Source organism: Mchenga conophoros, linkage group LG23 (assembly GCF_057382185.1).
Source record: "Mchenga conophoros isolate Kocher_MC1m ecotype Shallow Benthic linkage group LG23, M_conophoros_male_GT1.1, whole genome shotgun sequence".
NCBI lineage: Eukaryota > Metazoa > Chordata > Actinopteri > Cichliformes > Cichlidae > Mchenga > Mchenga conophoros.
Genome location: NC_140547.1, coordinates 10,510,385 through 10,529,080, shown reverse-complemented (window position 1 = coordinate 10,529,080; position 18,696 = coordinate 10,510,385). Strand labels below are relative to the sequence as shown.

At 49.1% G+C, this 18,696-nt stretch overlaps 1 protein-coding gene across 1 annotated transcript; it reads right to left on the bottom strand.

Annotated features, from left to right (window-relative positions):
• Window positions 1-431: 431 nt before the first annotated feature.
• Window positions 432-17,041, bottom strand: nwd1 (NACHT and WD repeat domain containing 1). The gene is made up of 19 exons (XM_085265723.1): window positions 16,909-17,041; window positions 15,095-15,180; window positions 13,574-13,690; window positions 12,955-13,309; window positions 11,561-12,860; window positions 11,147-11,350; window positions 10,875-11,028; window positions 10,412-10,529; window positions 10,063-10,227; window positions 9,792-9,989; window positions 9,581-9,703; window positions 3,466-3,665; window positions 3,117-3,383; window positions 2,610-2,700; window positions 2,390-2,538; window positions 1,969-2,242; window positions 1,307-1,863; window positions 1,097-1,202; window positions 432-842 (listed from the first exon to the last, which is right to left on the bottom strand). Exons 1-19 carry the CDS (start codon window positions 17,039-17,041, stop codon window positions 532-534), a joined length of 4,908 nt encoding a protein of 1,635 aa, XP_085121849.1. The 3' UTR covers window positions 432-531.
• Between the last annotated feature and the right edge of the window lie 1,655 nt (window positions 17,042-18,696).

Genomic DNA, 18,696 nt, shown 5'->3' with positions numbered 1-18,696 from the left:
AATAAAGAGCAGTAAAGATATTTTCTCTGTATGCATTAGTTTACAGCTTTGTGTACCAAGATAATAATGATGACAGTGGTTGTGTCTGATTTGGATTCTTTAGAAAGAAGCAGGAAGTTTCTGGTCTCTTACGAGGAAACTGTACAAGCAGTTAAACCAGTGAAAGCACAAAAAGAACCAAACTGAATTATCAAATAATCAATATTTGCACATTTTAAATGAAAATCCTTCAGAAAAGTTGAATTTTTATATGAAACTGTCAGTCCTGCTGCAGATGGCTCAGCATCACAAAAACATGAAGCTTTTAAATCTTCAATGTGTAAAGAAAGGATTCACTCACTGTGTTTTCAACACTATAATCAGCTTCAGAGAAACTGAATGTTTGCAGTAATTCACAGGAGAACAAGCGTGTGCTGTACTGATTACATGTTTATTAAATATAATGATCAAATATTGGTAAATAACATTTTTTTTTCCCCTCCTTGAACGGCCAGTGAAGGGTCCGGGAGCCGTGACTTGGGCCCTGCTGTCCTACAGCATGACACATGCAGAGGAGGGTTTGGCTTTGAACATGCCCACGAGGTTCAGGTTTAACTGTGTGGGGTTAAAGTCCTGCAGGTTGGATACGGAGGTCTGCGGTCCTTCCCGGTCCTTCTCCCTAGAGGTGACCCTGTACTGGGCCCTGAAACTCCTCACAGGGTTGTAGTCGGGCCCGATGTGGTCTGGACACCGAAACAGCTCTCTGATGATGGCGCCCTGCCGGGTTATGGCCACAAAGCCGTCCCTGAAGGTCACCATTCGGACAACGGGGGAGTAGACGTACTGAACGAAGAGCAGGTTTCCTGACGGGAGAAATGAATAAAGCTCAGTGGCTGGAATGATAGAACTGTTTATAAAATCCCAAAGGCCAAACTGTTGGAGAATCTTTTGTTTGCAGCTGACTGAACTCTAGAGAGTTGCAACCAGGACGGCTCAGACCTGGGAGTGGTCCAGGTGCAAAACTGCTGGTGCACGCTTCAGTGCTTGTCTGTATCCCAGATTTTTGCCTTTTTTAGCCCTAAAATCTAACTCTGCAGCCGAACACAAACATGCATACCTGATGCAACGTCCCAGACTTTGATGGTTCGGTCCTGAGACCCGGTGAAGATGAAGCGGTCGGTTTCAGAGAACGCAGCAGAGAGGACGCCCTCAAAGAGAAAGCCCTAAAAATGAGATGACAGAAGAAGAGACGGACCAAAGGCCCGACAGTGACATCGGCACAAGTCATCCATGCTCATACTCGCAGAGCGTTCCTTTGACCTCTCACCTTGTACTCCATGGTGTGGTCCAGGGCCAGCGGGTTCAGGGCCCACAGCCTCTGCACAGTGTCCTCGGAGCCCACCAGAGCATGAGCCCCCCGGTTACTGACCGTCACACAGGTCACTCCGCTGCGGTGAGGCTCCAAGTCGGAGACGTCGCCACCCCTGCCAAAGTCCCACAGCGTCACCTCCCCACAGCTCGTGCCGTACAGCAGCCTGCGGTCGGGAAGCAGGGCCATGGCGGACAGCGGGGCGTGGAGAAGGGGCAGTGCAAACTTCTTCAGAGGCCCCTCCACCGTGGGAAAGTTGTCCCTGGAAGTGATCTCGAACAGGCACACCGAGTCCTCGTAGGCCACCGCCAGGTGCTTCTCCTTGGTGCCGGCGGTGAGGCAGAGGACCCTGCAGAGGCTCTCCGGGGGGGGGATGCAAAGCGTCTCCTGAGGCAGGGCTAATGGGTAGATGAGGACGGTGCCACTCGTCAGGCCGCAGAGGAGGAGACGTTTGTTCTGAGCCAACTCCAGACAGGACACCTCGGAGGAGACGGGCAAACGCTCGCACACAGAACCTGCAGGGGGAACCAGCATAGACCTCAGGGGGCGTGACATCATTCTAATGTTTATTCTAATGTTTTCTAATGTTCTGTAAGTAGCCGCCACCTTTCACCTCTGACCTGTGTGGCTGTTCCAGCTCATGACCTCGGTATGGCTCTGCTGGTGGACATAGAAAACCTGATTGCCGTCTTTGGTGAGGGCAATGTGGGTGGAGTCTGCAGGAATGCGGATGGTAGGTTTGGTGCTGGCGTCGTACTTCAGGTTCCACAGCAGGATGGAAGAGGTGGCCGTCGAGGCCGAAACCACAAAGTCATTAAAGAGAAGCACACAGGTGACAGGGGCGTCCGCCCCACACAGAGAGTCCAACAGCGCCCCCGTGGTCACCGACCACACCTGTGAGAGAATAACAGTCTTTTCAGAATAAAATGAGCTGTAATTACAGAGAGACACTCTGTGGCTTCAGTCATCTTTATAAAATGCCCAATGTCTTCAGTGTTTTGAACTGAGTGAATCGGATCGTGCTTCCTGCTGGTTTCTTACTCGTACAAGTTGGTCTGCAGCTCCAGACACGAGCCGCCTGCCGTCTGAGGAGACACAGGCGGATAAAATGTCATCGTCGTGCTGGAGGTCAAGGAATCGGTCCAGAGAGTCGCCGAGGATGCTGAAGAGGCTCAGAGTGCACTCGCTGGCTGCGGACGACACAAAGAATCAGGATGCTTCTGTGCAGGTCCGAAGCACAGCGCTCAGCGCTCAGGCCTACCTGCTAACAGGGTTTTTTCATCTTCAGTGACTGAGAAGAAGGAAGGAAGCAGAGGAAACTCGCCAACAGTCTGTTTGCCTGTCCTGGAAATCTGCACGATAAAACGGCATCATCGTCGTCATTGTGGAAAGTAAAAGGAAAAAAAAAGCTTTTTAGAGTGAATTCAGCTGCAGACCTGAGAGCGCCACTCAAAATATTTTAAATTCTTACACCACATTTACCTAACCTGTACAAACACAACCTTTTTAATTGTGATATATTAAATTTACATTTCCTTTTTATATTATGTATTTTATTGGATAACTATAATTATTGTGGCTTGTTTAATTGCATTTTCAGAAATGTATTAATATAGTCACATATTTATAGGCGTACATTTTTAAACCTTTAAAAACCTTAAAATCGTATAATTTTTGATCATTAATCTTGATTTTTAATGTTTTAATTTCATACTATTATAATTATTTCAGGTGTGTGTGTGTGTGTGAGAGAGAGAGAGACACACACCTGGTGGAGGAATCCTCCTTTATACACAACAAACACTTTCTCACGTTTGGGGAGCATCAACGTGGTTACGACAGTCCGGTGCCTCACTGAGTTTTCCTGCGGAGTTTTCACCGTTAACTGAGTCCCGTAAACTGGGTGCGAGATCCTGACCCGACCGGAGTTGGACAGATAGACCACCGATTCTCCAAGAACCCCGAGAACCAACCAGACCTCATCGTCGCTGCTGTTCAGGTGAAGCTCCGCCCCATCCAGCTGCCACACCTTCACCTGAAGCAAGAGCAGAAACGGGATCAGATATGACGAGAGACATTCGGCAGTGCGTGAACGAAGCTAGGCGCGGAGGCGGTACCTGTGTCCTGGTGTAAACGAAGAGCAGCTGCTCAGATAGGTGGAGGTGCACCGATGAAGGGATGGAGTCTATAGGCACTGCCTCCTCGATGCAGAAGAGCTGCTGGCCATTCATCAGGCTCCACCTCCTCAGTGAACCGTCAGCAGCCAATGAGAGGCAGTGGGCGGGGCTGCCGATCACCTTGACAGCCAAGATTGAAGCTATAAAACATACAGAAGGCATAATTATCACCTGTGTTCATCGCCTGGGCAAAGCTAAATGAAGACCCTGCAGCCCTTTTCTGGTTTCTACATGCTCAGTGTTTGCTAACCAATTCATCCCTGGAAATGGTTTTCTACAGAGGTTTGCTTGGCACGACTGTCACTACAGGGAGTGCAGAATTATTAGGCAAATTGTATTTTTGAGGAATAATTTTGTTATTGAACAACAACCATGTTCTCAATGAACCCAAAAAACTCATTAATATCAAAGCTGAATGTTTTTGGAAGTAGTTTTTAGTTTGTTTTTAGCTTTAGCTATTTTAGGGGGATATCTGTGTGTGCAGGTGACTATTACTGTGCATAATTATTAGGCAACTTAACAAAAAATAAATATATACCCATTTCAATTATTTATTTTTACCAGTGACACCAATATAACATCTCCACATTCACAAATATACATTTCTGACATTCAAAAACAAAACAAAAATAAATCAGCGACCAATATAGCCACCTTTCTTTGCAAGGACATTCAAAAGCCTGCCATCCATGGATTCTGTCAGTGTTTTGATCTGTTCACCATCAACATTGCGTGCAGCAGCAACCACAGCCTCCCAGACACTGTTCAGAGAGGTGTACTGTTTTCCCTCCTTGTAAATCTCACATTTGATGATGGACCACAGGTTCTCAATGGGGTTCAGATCAGGTGAACAAGGAGGCCATGTCATTAGTTTTTCTTCTTTTATACCCTTTCTTGCCAGCCACGCTGTGGAGTACTTGGACGCGTGTGATGGAGCATTGTCCTGCATGAAAATCATGTTTTTCTTGAAGGATGCAGACTTCTTCCTGTACCACTGCTTGAAGAAGGTGTCTTCCAGAAACTGGCAGTAGGACTGGGAGTTGAGCTTGACTCCATCCTCAACCTGAAAAGGCCCCACAAGCTCATCTTTGATGATACCAGCCCAAACCAGTACTCCACCTCCACCTTGCTGGCGTCTGAGTCGGACTGGAGCTCTCTGCCCTTTACCAATCCAGCCACGGGCCCATCCATCTGGCCCATCAAGACTCACTCTCATTTCATCAGTCCATAAAACCTTAGAAAAATCAGTCTTGAGATATTTCTTGGCCCAGTCTTGACGTTTCAGCTTGTGTGTCTTGTTCAGCGGTGGTCGTCTTTCAGCCTTTCTTACCTTGGCCATGTCTCTGAGTATTGCACACCTTGTGCTTTTGGGCACTCCAGTGATGTTGCAGCTCTGAAATATGGCCAAACTGGTGGCAAGTGGCATCTTGGCAGCTGCACGCTTGACTTTTCTCAGTTCATGGGAAGTTATTTGGCACCTTGGTTTTTCCACACGCTTCTTGCGACCCTGTTGACTATTTTGAATGAAACGCTTGATTGTTCGATGATCACGCTTCAGAAGCTTTGCAATTTTGAGACTGCTGCATCCCTCTGCAAGATATCTCACCATTTTTGACTTTTCTGAGCCTGTCAAGTCCTTCTTTTGACCCATTTTGCCAAAGGAAAGGAAGTTGCCTAATAATTATGCACACCTGATATAGGGTGTTGATGTCATTAGACCACACCCCTTCTCATTACAGAGATTCACATCACCTCCATTCATCCATCCATCCTCATCCGCTTTGTCCAGGGCCGGGTCGCGGGGGCAGCAGCCTAAGCAAAGAGGCCCAGACCTCCCTCTCCCCAGCCACCTCCTCCAGCTTATCCGGGGGAATACCAAGGCGTTCCCAGGCCAGCCGAGAGATATAATCTCTCCAGCGTGTCCTGGGTCTGCCCCGGGGCCTCCTCCCGGTGGGACATGCCTGGAACACCTCACCCAGGAGGCGCCCAGGGGGCATCCTTGTCAGATGCCCGAACCACCTCAGCTGGCTCCTTTCGATGTGGAGCAGCAGCTGCTCTACTCTGAGCCCCTCCCGGATGGCCGAACTTCTCACCCTATCTCTAAGGGAGAGGCCAGCCACCCTTCGGAGGAAGCTCATTTCTGCCGCTTGTATCCGCGATCTCGTTCTTTCGGTCACTACCCACAGCTCGTGGCCATAGGTGAGGGTAGGGACGTAGATCGACCAGTAAATTGAGAGCTTCGCTTTTACACTCAGCTCCCTCTTCACCACGACGGACCGGTGCAGCGTCCGCATTACTGCAGCTGCAGCCCCAATCCGTCTGTCGATCTCCGGCTCCCTTCTCCCATCACTCGCGAACAAGACCCCGAGATACTTGAACTCCTCCACTTGGGGCAGGAACTCATCCCCGACCCGGAGTGGGCACTACACCCTTTTCCGGCTGAGAACCATGGCCTCAGATTTGGAGGTGCTGATCCTCATTCCCGCTGCTTCACACTCGGCTGCGAACCGTTCCAGTGCGAGCTGGAGGCCCTCACCCGATGAAGCCAACAGAACCACATCATCTGCAAAAATCAGAGATGAGATTCTGAGGCCACCAAAGCGAAAGCCCTCCGCCACTTGGCTGCGCCTAGAAATCCTGTCCATAAAAATTATGAACAGAACCGGAGACAAAGGGCAGCCCTGGCGGAGCCCATCACCCACCGGGAACGAGTCCGACTTATTGCCGGCAATGCAAACCAAGCTCTTGCAACGGTTGTATAGGGATCGAATGGCCCGTAGCAATGGGCCAGACACCCCATATTCCCGCAACACCTCCCACAGGACACCCCGAGGGACACGGTCGAATGCCTTCTCCAAGTCCACAAAACACATGTAGACTGGTTGGGCAAACTCCCATGCACCCTCAAGTATCCTGGAGAGGATAAAGAGCTGGTCCAGTGTTCCGCGACCAGGACGAAAACCGCATTGTTCCTCCTGTATCCGAGGTTCGACTAACGGACGAACTCTCCTTTCCAGCACCCTGGCATAGACTTTCCCAGGGAGGCTGAGGAGTGTGATCCCCCTGTAGTTGGAACACATCCTCCGGTCCCCTTTCTTAAAGATGGGGACCACCACCCCGGTCTGCCAGTCCACAGGTACTGCCCCTGATCTCCACGCAACATTGCAGAGGCGTGTCAACCAGGACAGCCCTACAACGTCCAGAGCCTTCAGGAACTCGGGGCGGACCTCATCAACACCAGGGGCTCTGCCACCAAGGAGTTGTTTAACTGCCTCAGTGACCTCGCCCCCGGAAATTGGCGGGTCATTCCCCTCATCCCCAGACTCTGCTTCCTCCTCGGAAGACGTGTCAGTGGGATTAAGGAGGTCCTCGAAGTATTCCTTCCACCGCCTGACAATTTTCTCAGTCGACGTCAGCAGCGCTCCGCCAGCACTATACACAGTGCAGGTAGAGCACCGCTTTCCCCTCCTGAGACGTCTGACGGTTTGCCAGAATCTCTTCGAGGCAGTCCGAAAGTCTTTTTCCATGGCCTCTCCGAACTCCTCCCACACCCGAGTTTTTGCTTCAGCCACTGCCCGAGCCGCATTCCGCTTGGCCTGTCGATACCTGTCGGCTGCCTCCGGAGTCCCACAGGCTAACCAAGCCCGATAGGACTCCTTCTTCAGCCTAGTGGCTCCCTTCACCTCTGGTGTCCACCATTTGGTTCGGGGATTACCACCACGGCAGGCACCAACCACCTTGCGGCCGCAGCTCAATGCAGCAGCTTCGGCAATGGAGACGCTGAACATGGTCCATTCGGACTCAATGTCCCCAGTCTCCCTCGGAATGCTGTTGAAGCTCTGCCGGAGGTGTGCGTTGAAGATCTCGCGGACTGGGGCCTCTGCTAGACGTTCCCAGCACACCCTCACTACGCGTTTAGGTGCACCAGGTCTGTCCAGCGTCTTCCCCCGCCACCTGATCCAACTCACCACCAGGTGGTGATCAGTTGACAGCTCAGCCCCTCTCTTTACCCGAGTGTCCAGAACATATGGTCGCAGGTCTGCTGATACGATTACAAAATCGATCATCGACCTACGGCCTAGAGCGTCCTGGTGCCACGTGCACTTATGGACACTCTTATGTTCGAACAGGGTGTTCGTTATGGCCAAACTGTGATTAGCACAGAAGTCCAATAACAGAGCACCGCTCGGGTTCAGATCAGGGAGGCCGTTCCTCCCAATCACGCCCCTCCAGGTCTCGCTGTCGTTACCCACGTGAGCATTGAAGTCTCCCAGCAGGACAACAGAGTCTCCAGCACCCCCCCCCCCCCCCCCCCCCCCCCCAGGGACTCTAAGAAGGCTGGGTACTCTGAACTGCCACTCGGCGCATAAGCGCAGATGACAGTCAGGACCCGTTCCACGACCCTAAGGCGCAGGGAACAAACCCTCTCGTCCACCGGGAAAAACCCTAACGTACCGGCAGCAAGCCGAGGGGATATTAGGATATCCACCCCAGCCCGCCGCCTCTCACCAAGGGCAACTCCAGACTGAGACAGAGTCCAGCCCCTCTCCAGGAGACTGGTTCCAGAGCCCAAGCCATGTGTAGAGGTGAGCCCGACTATATCTAGCCGGTACCTCTCAACCTCACGCACTAACTCAGGCTCCTTCCCCACCAGAGAGGTGACATTCCATGTCCCTATTGCCAGTCTTGGCAGCCGGGGGTCAGTCCGCCAGGGCCTCCGCTCCTGGCCGCCACCCGGCACACAATGCACCCGACCCCTATGGCGCCTCCTGCGGGTGGTGGGCCTGCGGGAGGATGGGCCCATGTCTCCTCTTCGGGCTGTGCCCGGCCGGGCCCCATGGACTAAGGCCCGGCCACCAGACGCTCGCCCTCGGGCACCCTCCCCGGGCCTGGCTCCAGGGCGAGGCCCCGGTAACCCTATCCCGGGCAGGGTAAACTGTTCCCTCGGTGTCCTTTTCATAAGGGTCTTATGAATCGCTCTTTGTCTGGTCCCTCACCCAGGGCCAATTTGCCATGGGAGACCCTACCAGGGACCCTACCCAGACAACATAGTCCCTGGGATCCCTGTGACACACAAACCCCTCCACCACGATAAGGTAGCGATTCATCACCTAATATGCTTAATTGGTGGCAGGCTTTCGAGCCTATACAGATTGGAGTAAGACAACATGCATGAAGAGTAAGACAACATGCATGAAGAGGATGATGTGGACAAAATACTCATTTGCCTAATAATTCTGCACTCCCTGTATTTGCATCACCCATGTGGTTCCTTACTGCAGAGCAAGTCGGACTGTAGACGGATCTAACAGGTGGGGTTTAGAGCTAGATGACGTGGAAGAAAACTGCATAAAACTCACTTATTTTTCGGAGGAAACAAGACAAAAACTGATTGTTAATGCTTTAACACTGACGTTTATCCCTCTGAAATTCAGCGTCAGTTCCTGTTTTTTTGTTTTGTTTATTTGTTGTTGTTTTTTTATTGATCAAATACCCACTCTGGGTTGGAGGAGTTTAAGTATCTGAGGTTCACAGCGAGGGGAGATGGAGCAGGAGATCGACAGGTGGATCAGCAAACCTGTGTGCTCAGAGTCGAGAAGTGCTATATATATATATGAACCACTGAAAAAATAAGATCATGGACGCATGTGGTGGATATTAGCTTCCTCTGAAACGGGTCTGAGCTTGTAGTGCCGCTGGTCCCCCACATTGAAAGGAGGCAGGATGAGGTGAGCTGTCTCCTAGGAGACGATGGGGCAGGCCCAGGACACGCCGGAGAGCCTGTGTCTCTGTCGGAGTCACTGCTGCCCTAAGCCTAAAGAGCATAAATCAGATGAAGCCTGGACTTTTATCGGCTGAAGGGGGTTTGGCACAAAAAAATTTGAGTGCTCGTATGGCTCTGCAACAGATCCCATGAGTTACCTGTCTGTGTTTAAGACAGGTAAGTAAACAAGCCTTTAACAGTTACCTTCATCCTGCTGTACAAACGTGGAGCGGGAGGAAGACACCCTGTGTTCTATCGTTCAGTCAGCTGTGTGTTCTGGGCCAGACTCACCTGTGTGTCCCAGCAAGGTGTGGACAAGCTGCTTGTCAAGCATGCTCCAAACCTCCACCACGCCGTCATCTGACCCCGCAACTAGGAGCCTCAACACCACGCTGATGTCCATGCAGACAACACCTGCAAAAATGTCACAGAGTCAGGCTGCTGAATGAGTCAAAGCAAAAACCGAATTAAACCAAATTAAACCAAAAACGCATCATCTGACCTCCCCGCAGCACACTTAGCGTGTGCTGCAGCGCCCCCCCTGGCTGCTGCAGGAAGCTGCTCCTTGGGATGAGAATCGGATCCGGATACTTCAGTAACCACTCCTCGCACTGGCTACACAGCCGCCCAATCACAGTGGGGAAGGCGGAGTTGAGCGAGGACAGTCGGGCCAACAGCTCGGAGTAAAACAAAGACACTTCTGCGGCAAGAGAGAAGACTGTAAAACTTTAACATGACATGTGACTGTGAGCCAGTGAACACATCTAACTGACCCATGTGTCCCTCCAGGAAGCATAAGCTGGGTTTCATCAGGACCAGAGCATCTCGTATCAGTCCAGTCTCTGTGCAGTCCATGTACTTGGAGCACTGGTCCAGGTCATGGATCACAGATGAGACACCACACAGCCGGCTCTTAATGAACAGCCACTCAGCACAGCCTGCAAACACACAGAGGTAAATTGGGAGCAGTGGAGACACACAGAGGTGAACGGAGAACAGTGGAGATACACAGAGGTAAACCAGGTGTAGTTGAAACACTGACACACTTTAGTTTGGTCTCAGCTGAGAATAGTGGGAGTGAGCGGGACCCACATGCCCCTTTCCCCCTGTGTTGTGTCTTACTAATAACTTCCTGTCGAAGCTCCTCCCACAGACCACTGTGCAGCAGGTGGTAGGGCAGCTCCTGCAGCTTCCTGATGTTAGCCAATCCTGGAGCAAACCACAGCGGCTGGGGTGGGACCTGTGACAGCATAGGATCAATCAAAATGCACCATGGATGCAAAAAACTATTTCCACAGATTGTTTAGGCTTGGTCAGATCACACATTTATATTTTTATCAAACTTACCAACGACTCATAAATCATGGATCATGAACCTGATCTGATATGGCAGCTTTCACAAACTGCAAGCTCGCTCCTATGTGTTTTTGCATTCTCATAAACTCATTAATTAAGAGTTTATGAGAATGCATCAGTTTGGAGGAAGATGTAATGACACACTAATTTCCTTATATTCATGAGTACACTATCCTTTTTTTAAATTAAATAACCTCACAAAACAACTAACTGACCCCTGATTTTGTACCTTTCTGTCAGACAGCAGCAGTGAGAGACCCGGCAGAGACGCTGGCCTCAGTTTCCCTGACCACCGACCCAGGAAGTACTCTGCCAGGATCCTCAAACTTCGCCCCCGCCGCTCTGACCTCAGATAATGTGCTGAGACCGCCTCGGACAGACGCCTAAACACAAACAGTTTTCATTTCAATTTCAGCTGGTTGCCAGATGTAGATTTAGTTGTTGTTGTTTTTTTTATTTATGATTGATTTGTCTGCTCAGGACTTTTTCAGATTTTCTTACTTGTTGTTGAAGGCGATGGTGGCGACTCCATCAGTCCAGCGCTCCTCCAGGTGGTCCTCAAGGTCCCGCCTTAGCCGCGCCCACAGGAGGGGCGGCAGCCGGATCAGTGAGGGAATCGGAGGAAGGGAGTACCGGTACACCTCACTGATGACATCATCATCCAGGGACATGACATCACGCAACTCAGCCTCCAGCAGACCCTCCCTGTGGAGTCAAGTGATCAGATGATGAGATTTTTGTGTGTTTTGGTTGTTTTCTGGCTTTCTGAGTTCAGACTTTTAGAAACACTGATCACCTTTTTGTGATCAATCAATCATGTTATCAGTATCAATCGATGGATAAATCCAAACTGAAACAGTGGCGATCTTATGTGGTGATCTGACGTTCGTCAGAAAGGTGTGACCATATCCTCACCTTGCTAGAGTGATGTACCCCAAAGCCCCGCCCACCAGCTCCTTCCCGTGTTTTTCCTCCAGCATAAGGAAGAGGTGTGACATCATTTCCTGAGTGCTGGTACCCAGACGCAGCTCTGTCAGTGGCGTGAAGGACGTCCAGCGTTTGGCGACAGACAGGATGAGTTTGAGGTGGAGTGGGCAGCCAGATGACTCAACAGTTTGCAGCACAGCGCTACTCTGCTCGCATGTCAGCGTCCGCTGAGACGCTCGCAGGTCTGACTCTATGATGCGTTCACCTTCCTCGCAAGACAAACGCTCTGCCTCAAAGAAGCTTCCCAGAGACTCCAACTTAAACCGCATGTTAGCAAATGCCTCGCTGTTGGTTTCCATGGAGACAACCACATGGACGTTGGGCGGGAGGTCAACAGGCAACCAGCGGAGCTTGTGAGCGTGATGTTGGTCTGCAAGCTGCTCCACAGAGTCCAGGACGATGACCAGAGCACCGCCCTGCTGGGAAACCTGCTCAAGAACATCCCAGAAGAATCGCAGCAGCTCCAAGTGAGTGGAGACCGTCAGCGGTGAGGGCGGAGCCAGACCAGAAGCCAAGCACACCTGTGTGCAGATGCTGTGGAGAACGTGGTCAATGTCAGGTTTTTGAGGGTGGCAAGCTGCGAGCAGCCTGATCACCACCACTGCCCTGGCCTCCAGTACACCACGCATCTCCTGGGCCAGTTTGCACAGCACCGCCGTCTTCCCCATCCCGGCGCCACCATGAACCACCAGCGGCCTGTGGCGGACATTACTGGACTCCCACATGGCAAGGCACAGCTTCCCCAGCAGCCCCTCCCTGCCATGGAAACCTCTGCAAAGCTCAGCACTGATGGCAATGTGGCGCCTTGCCTCCGTGACCACCAACCCGTCCATCTTCTCCTCTTCCTCGGTGGTTCCCCACATCTTCCTCCGGCCCAGTGAATCCATCGCTGCGCCAATCCGAGCCTTCATCTGTGAGACAAACTGCTCGCAGACGCTGTCCAGGTACTGAGCATGCTCCTTGCACTTCGGATTTATGCTTCCTCTGCTCAGCTCCACAGAGTGCAGGTTGAGGATCTTCTGTGACTTGACGAAGAGCCGTGTCTTCAGCCCGGCGAGGAGTCCCTGAGCTTCGGCATCCAGCAGGCCGTCGCCGGTCACATCCATGAACTTGGCAAAACGTTTGGGCCCCTCCCTGGACTTCTGACGGGGAATCTCACGAACGAAGAGCAGAGCAGATGATTCATAGTCATTCTGCCACAAACCACGCTCAAACTCCCGCTCTGTGACTGTGGGCAAGAAGAACCAGAAAACACTGAGAAAACAGAGACAACAGAGGGCGACCTGAGTGGCGAGCTGGGCATGGTGTCCGCGAGCTTTCACCTGATGTGTAGAACCGTTGTTTCTCCTCGGCTGTGATCTCGCCGGTGTCCTCGGCGTCAGTGGCTGCAGATCGAAGTAGTCGCAGTAGCCGAGTCTCTGCTAGGCGCCATGACAGGACATCTTTGTCGTGCTGCTTCCCGCTCTCAGGCCGAAGGTCAATGTAATGAGGGAAGTGAGCTATGATTGGCTGAAGGACATAGGTGGGTGGGACAGCATTGCTGTCTTTTTTAAACCACTGGTTAAGTGTCTTAATGCCTTCTGGGTTTTTGGAGAGTTTGGACAGAAGAGCGTCAAAGAGTTTCTCTGGAATGAGGCGAGGAAGAGCTCGGTGGCCGTACCGGTTCCCCAGCAGAGCCTTCAGAGCCAAGAAACAGGAAAATAAAGAGAAGAAGAATGAGTGCACAATTCAGATCCAAAAGAACTGTGGCCTCAGCTTCAGCTCTATGTGTACTTATAATCCACATGTAAACTAAAAAAAATTAAAGTCAAGAAAGAAATAGAGACATTTCAATTCCACTAAACACACATAAAATGTTAATAAAAATAAACATAGTGCTCATTTGTGGCTGAAGTCCAACCTTAACCTTTGACCCGGTGACGAAGAGGACAAAGCACTCACAACGAACGTTGGACCAGCTGACATCTGCTCGCAGCGCTGGATCTCCTCCAGGAAGACCTCACAGGCCTCGTGGTCTCCTGACGGGACGTTTCGGATCCCCCAGCGTAGATCCACAACCTGAAGAGGAAGTGACCTCATTCAACTTTAAGCAGGTATAAACCTCCACTCAGGCAGCTCACAGCAGTTCAGGAGGGAGATGCGTGGTCAATGGGTTAAATGTGGAGTCCTGAAGCCCTGCACCTGCTCATGGGTCATTTGTTATTCATGGGGTGTGTTTTGGTTGTTTTGGTATTGTGACGCACCAACCAGGAAGTGAACTGTCCCAGTTTAGAGCTCACAGCCAGGATTTTATGCTTCACCGTGTTTAGGCAGTAAAAACTTTTCAGCTGGGTTCAGGAAAGGATCGTGCTTTGGGTTAAGATAGTGTGATAGGAGGCGAGGGTCCACTTTGGACTGAGGTATTTGTTTCACCTCGTCAGGTTTGATGGGACGGTTGCCACATGCAGCAAGGAGGGTTCCTACCAACAGACCGGGCCAGTTAAGCTATTATTTTTAATCTGTTTGAATAAGTCTTCATGTATAGATGATCCTTTCCTGCCTAATTTCAGGCTAGAAATCCTGATAAACAGTGTTGGTGGTTAACTTGGAGTGGTCCTTGTTTGCTGCCGCGTCCACGGTGGAGCCTTTGTGACTGTCGAGTAGGGTTTGTAATAATTTAAGTAAAGGAGCTGCAAATTTCTGATTTCATACTAAAGACTAGGTTGGACGTTTTATGATAACGTTTATTGAACTCTATTTCAAATAAAGATTTTGTTTTGAAGTTTTTGGTTGTTTGGTAATTTTTGACCTCTGAACACTGGACTAGACTGGTTTAACAAAGGTAGTGACAGTGTTAGCTGTTTAAGTTTTATTATGCTCCTTCATAGCAGGAACCCTCACGGCCTCTACTCGCTCATATTACCTGGTGCTTCATGTCAGCCCACCAAAGGGCACCTTATGTGTAACTAACACCTCAGCAGCTTTCACATAACTGACCCTGAGACACATTAACTGTCCCAGTTTGGTAACACCGGCAGAAAAGCTGGCATTTCCTGTGTGAGAAAAATCTGCTCCTGCCAATCACTGAGACTTTGTTGCCATAGCTACTAAAATACCGCTGATGTCAGCAGTTTTTTGGCACCAGTCTATTTCACATGGATACAGGTCATTTATGTTGATCATTTCTGCCTTGGTCAGTGGAAAAGACCATGGAGAAAACATGCCACATAGGCAGAAACTGAAAAAAGAGACGTGAACACAAAGATGATCAAATCTAAGTGAAAAAGGAAAGAAAACATGAAGGTAACAAACCGGTCCAGCAGGTGAAAGAGGAGGAACAAAGTGGGCAGAAAACTGGGGGAAAACGCACGCATGTTAGGAGACTTGATTTCAAAATAAAACAGGAAAGGAGTAGAAATGGTCAAACCCTCATGAATGACAGTTACACATGAGGTTTAATGAGCACAACACGTGTGAACTGACCTCGAACACCAAGCCAAGCCCGCAGCAGAAGGACCGGACTTCTGGGTAAGCTTTCTCCAGCAGAGCCTTCCTCTCGCTGCTCATATCTGACCACAGATCAGAGAAACTGTCAATCACACGTGGCGCTCAGAGCACAACCAATCAGAGCGTCTGAGCTGGCTTCACATCAAGTTAAGACTGAACAGAAGAGCAAAGAAAGTCTCAGTTGAGAGTTTCAGTGAATGAACCTGGAGCAGAGACGAACCTTCACTCTGAGATCTGATCTGGACAAGTGTACAGGAAGTCGAGCTCAGAACTAAGAATGACACTTTGATCCACATCTGGACTCTTTATCATCATGAGCGTAGACAACACATCTGACATTAAAACATCACAACAGATCAAACTGCAGAATAAAAGTGGAAGACATCGTCCCGATGTTCTGACCCGGATCCAGAGGAGCAGAGCGAGATACAAAGTTTCAACCTGCTCCACTTTCACTGTGTTTGACATTTAGCTGATTTTGTGAGATATCTGAAAATATAAGCCTGCATGGTTTGAGCGCTCTCTGGCTGAAACCATGCAGTTTGAGCCGGAAGAAACTGCTCCCTGACCAAAAATAAAGTCTGTATCACACCAACTCTCAGCAGTCTTTACACAACAAGGTCAAACGCAATCTAACGACTTCCCATCTACAGTGGGTACGGAAAGTATTCAGACCCCCTGGTATTTAGGCCCTGTCACAACCCTAATCCGGTTGTGAGGGGGTATACGTTAGTCGTCGATGCTGCTAGAACTTTGGCTAATGCATCACCCAGCTTGCGACAAACCACTCACGGAGCATCAGGGGCTCAATAAGTCTACCTTGAAAATTTTGACTGACACAATTGCCAAGTGGATTAGTTTAGAACACGTGCTTTACATAGCTTTGGTTCCTCGTTTCAAGGACTTGAAGTGCCTCCTCAAAAGTGACAGAGAGAGAGAGTGGATAAATGTTTACAAGTTTTGTTAACATGAATGTGCAATGTGATATTTCAGTTTTTCTTTTTTAATAAATCTGCAAAAATGTCAGAAAAACTGTATTTCTGTCAATATCAGGTGCAGTGTGCACGTTAATGAGAAAAAATGAGCTTAAATGATTTTTAGCACATGGCTGCATTATAACGAAGAGTGGAAAATTTAAGGGTGTCTGAATACTTTCCGTACCCACTGTATATTTGTTCAAACTGTGTGCATTACATGGACATGACACTTCATTACGTGGACACTTCAAAGGCATTTCAGCCTTTTTACTACCAAAAAACAAGCACAGGAAATGCTCCATCGCCAGTGTATGAAATGGTTAAAGCACCTTTCTGCTCAGCTCCATGCTTCTTTTTTTCCCACTTGATTAGATTAACTCTGCATGATCAGAATAATCGTATTCATCCTATAAAGACGTGATTTGATGACATCAGCTCATTACAGAAGCAGAAAAGCAGTTTTCAGGTCAGTCTGAGGCTCCTCAGTTTGTCTCATTATTTCAGCTTCAGCAGCATCTGACCCAGCAGAATAACTCTGTAGCCTTTGACCTGTATTTCTGGAGAACAGTTATCAGTTATAGTCAGTTATGTTTGAAAGTGCTGCAGAATCAGATCCAGACTGATGGAGCTGGAGAAAAATAGATCTGTGAAAGTTCTGCAGCTGTTCATCATTCTGGTTTAACGATGAAGAGCAGCTGCAGAGCTCTTCATCATTAAACCAGTTCCAGCTTTGATGGGATTTCATGTTTGAGCTTCAAACTGGTGCTGAGCAGCATGCGTAGGTTCGCTCTGAGCCCACAGAGGTAATCTGACCTGTGAACGTGGAGCTGATGAACACTCGGATCATGTTGCTCTTCGTCCTCTGAGCGCCATCTGTGCATCCTCTCAGCACGTCTTGCGGGCCGATCTCTCCTCCTCTTCCTTCTGTCGGACTCTGTGCCATCATCCACAGCCTGGAACTGGTCGTCCTCCTCTCCTTCTCCTGGCGTCTGAGGCTCCTCAGCTGCGCTCCAGCCTGTTTGTTCCCTCAGAGAGCTTCCTCCAGGACAACCATCCTCCCACCTGAGCTGCAGGTGTGCCCACAGAGTGGCGTCAGTGTTGCTGCGCTCATGTTAAACTGGAAAATCTGCCAAACAAAACACCCTTACTGCTCTTCTGCTCTGACTCAGAGTTCATAATGATGTTTACTGCAGATCATTCTAATAAAATCACAGTTGATCTTGCTAACAGGAGCATGCGGCCATTTAACCTCCTGACAAACTCCAACAGGAGGCGTTGGAGAAAGGACGACAAGACGTGCATTTCCCTGGGGTCGCATCGGGAAGGACGTCCAGTGTAAAACTGATCAGATTGAAATGCCCGGGGGGGCTGACAGTAGCATCAGTGAGGTTATTTTAGTGCCTGATGTTAATTTGCCCTCAAGTGTTTACCCCAAGTGCAAATACCAACATCAAGTAAACAGCATGAAAACCTTACTTTTAGTTACTCACGCCACCTGGATGTTGTCTGATGTTTTTGTAAGTACTCTATAATTCCTGTAATATGAAAGCTCAGCTGGGCAGGGGTTCAGCTTCAGTCGTACAACTCATTTTAACTAGTTTTAAAAATAAAATATAAAAAGAAAAATAAATAAATATGACCGGTCAAAGTCAAACTGGCTGAAAGGTTTTTTAAACAATGTCTTTTTTATTAAGAGGTTTCCTTTTATACACATAAGCATCAACATATATATTATACATATAAACAGAAAGAAAAGAGAAGGATTACAGATGATCTGTACATTAAGGTTAAGTAGTACATTTAAGCTGTGAAATGAGTTCAGAAATGTATCTTCGGCCGTGAAATAAAAGGAAAGAAGAAAAAAGGGAAACAAAGAGAAAAATATAAACAAATGTATAATATATCCCAAAGTAACATAATCCCTGCAAAACAATCCCATTCATTCCCACCCAGGTCACTGCCTGCACTCGCACACTGCATTTCCACACCTGACTTAAGAGAGTTTGCTGAAAAATTCTTATAGATTTTGAAAAGCATCAAGGAAGGGTCCCCACATTTTTTGAAATTTCCCAGCGGAGTTCTGAAGTGAGTGTCTTATCTTGGCTGAAAGGTTTCACAGAAAATAAATATTTGCTTTGGTAGATGGACTCGGCCCTTCATACGACATGCCTCATTCACATGAGTTCATGCAAACACTTTATATCTAACAGTCTGATGAATGCATCGGACAGCTGCTCAGGGTCAGTGTCTTGCTTGTATTTGGCATACAGACTGGGGCACCCAGGGATTGACCCACCAACCTTGTGATTCGCAGACAACCTGCTCTTTGAATCTGTAAGGAAATGTTTATTTGTGGATTGCATGAATTCAGTTTGTCATCAGCTGGATATTAAACTCATTGTTAGTTTCAGGCTGTGTTGACATGGAATCAATGTTTTCATGTAAAAATTAAAGCTATTAAAGAACTGAGAGGATTTTCAAGAATCCCATAATGTTCCTCTCTGTGGGCTCTGCTCCCACAGAGATTGGCTCACCTGCTCAGGCGTTAAAGTGAGCTCATCCGTGTTTACTAAGCCGGGGCGCTCAGGGGCCGCCGCTCAC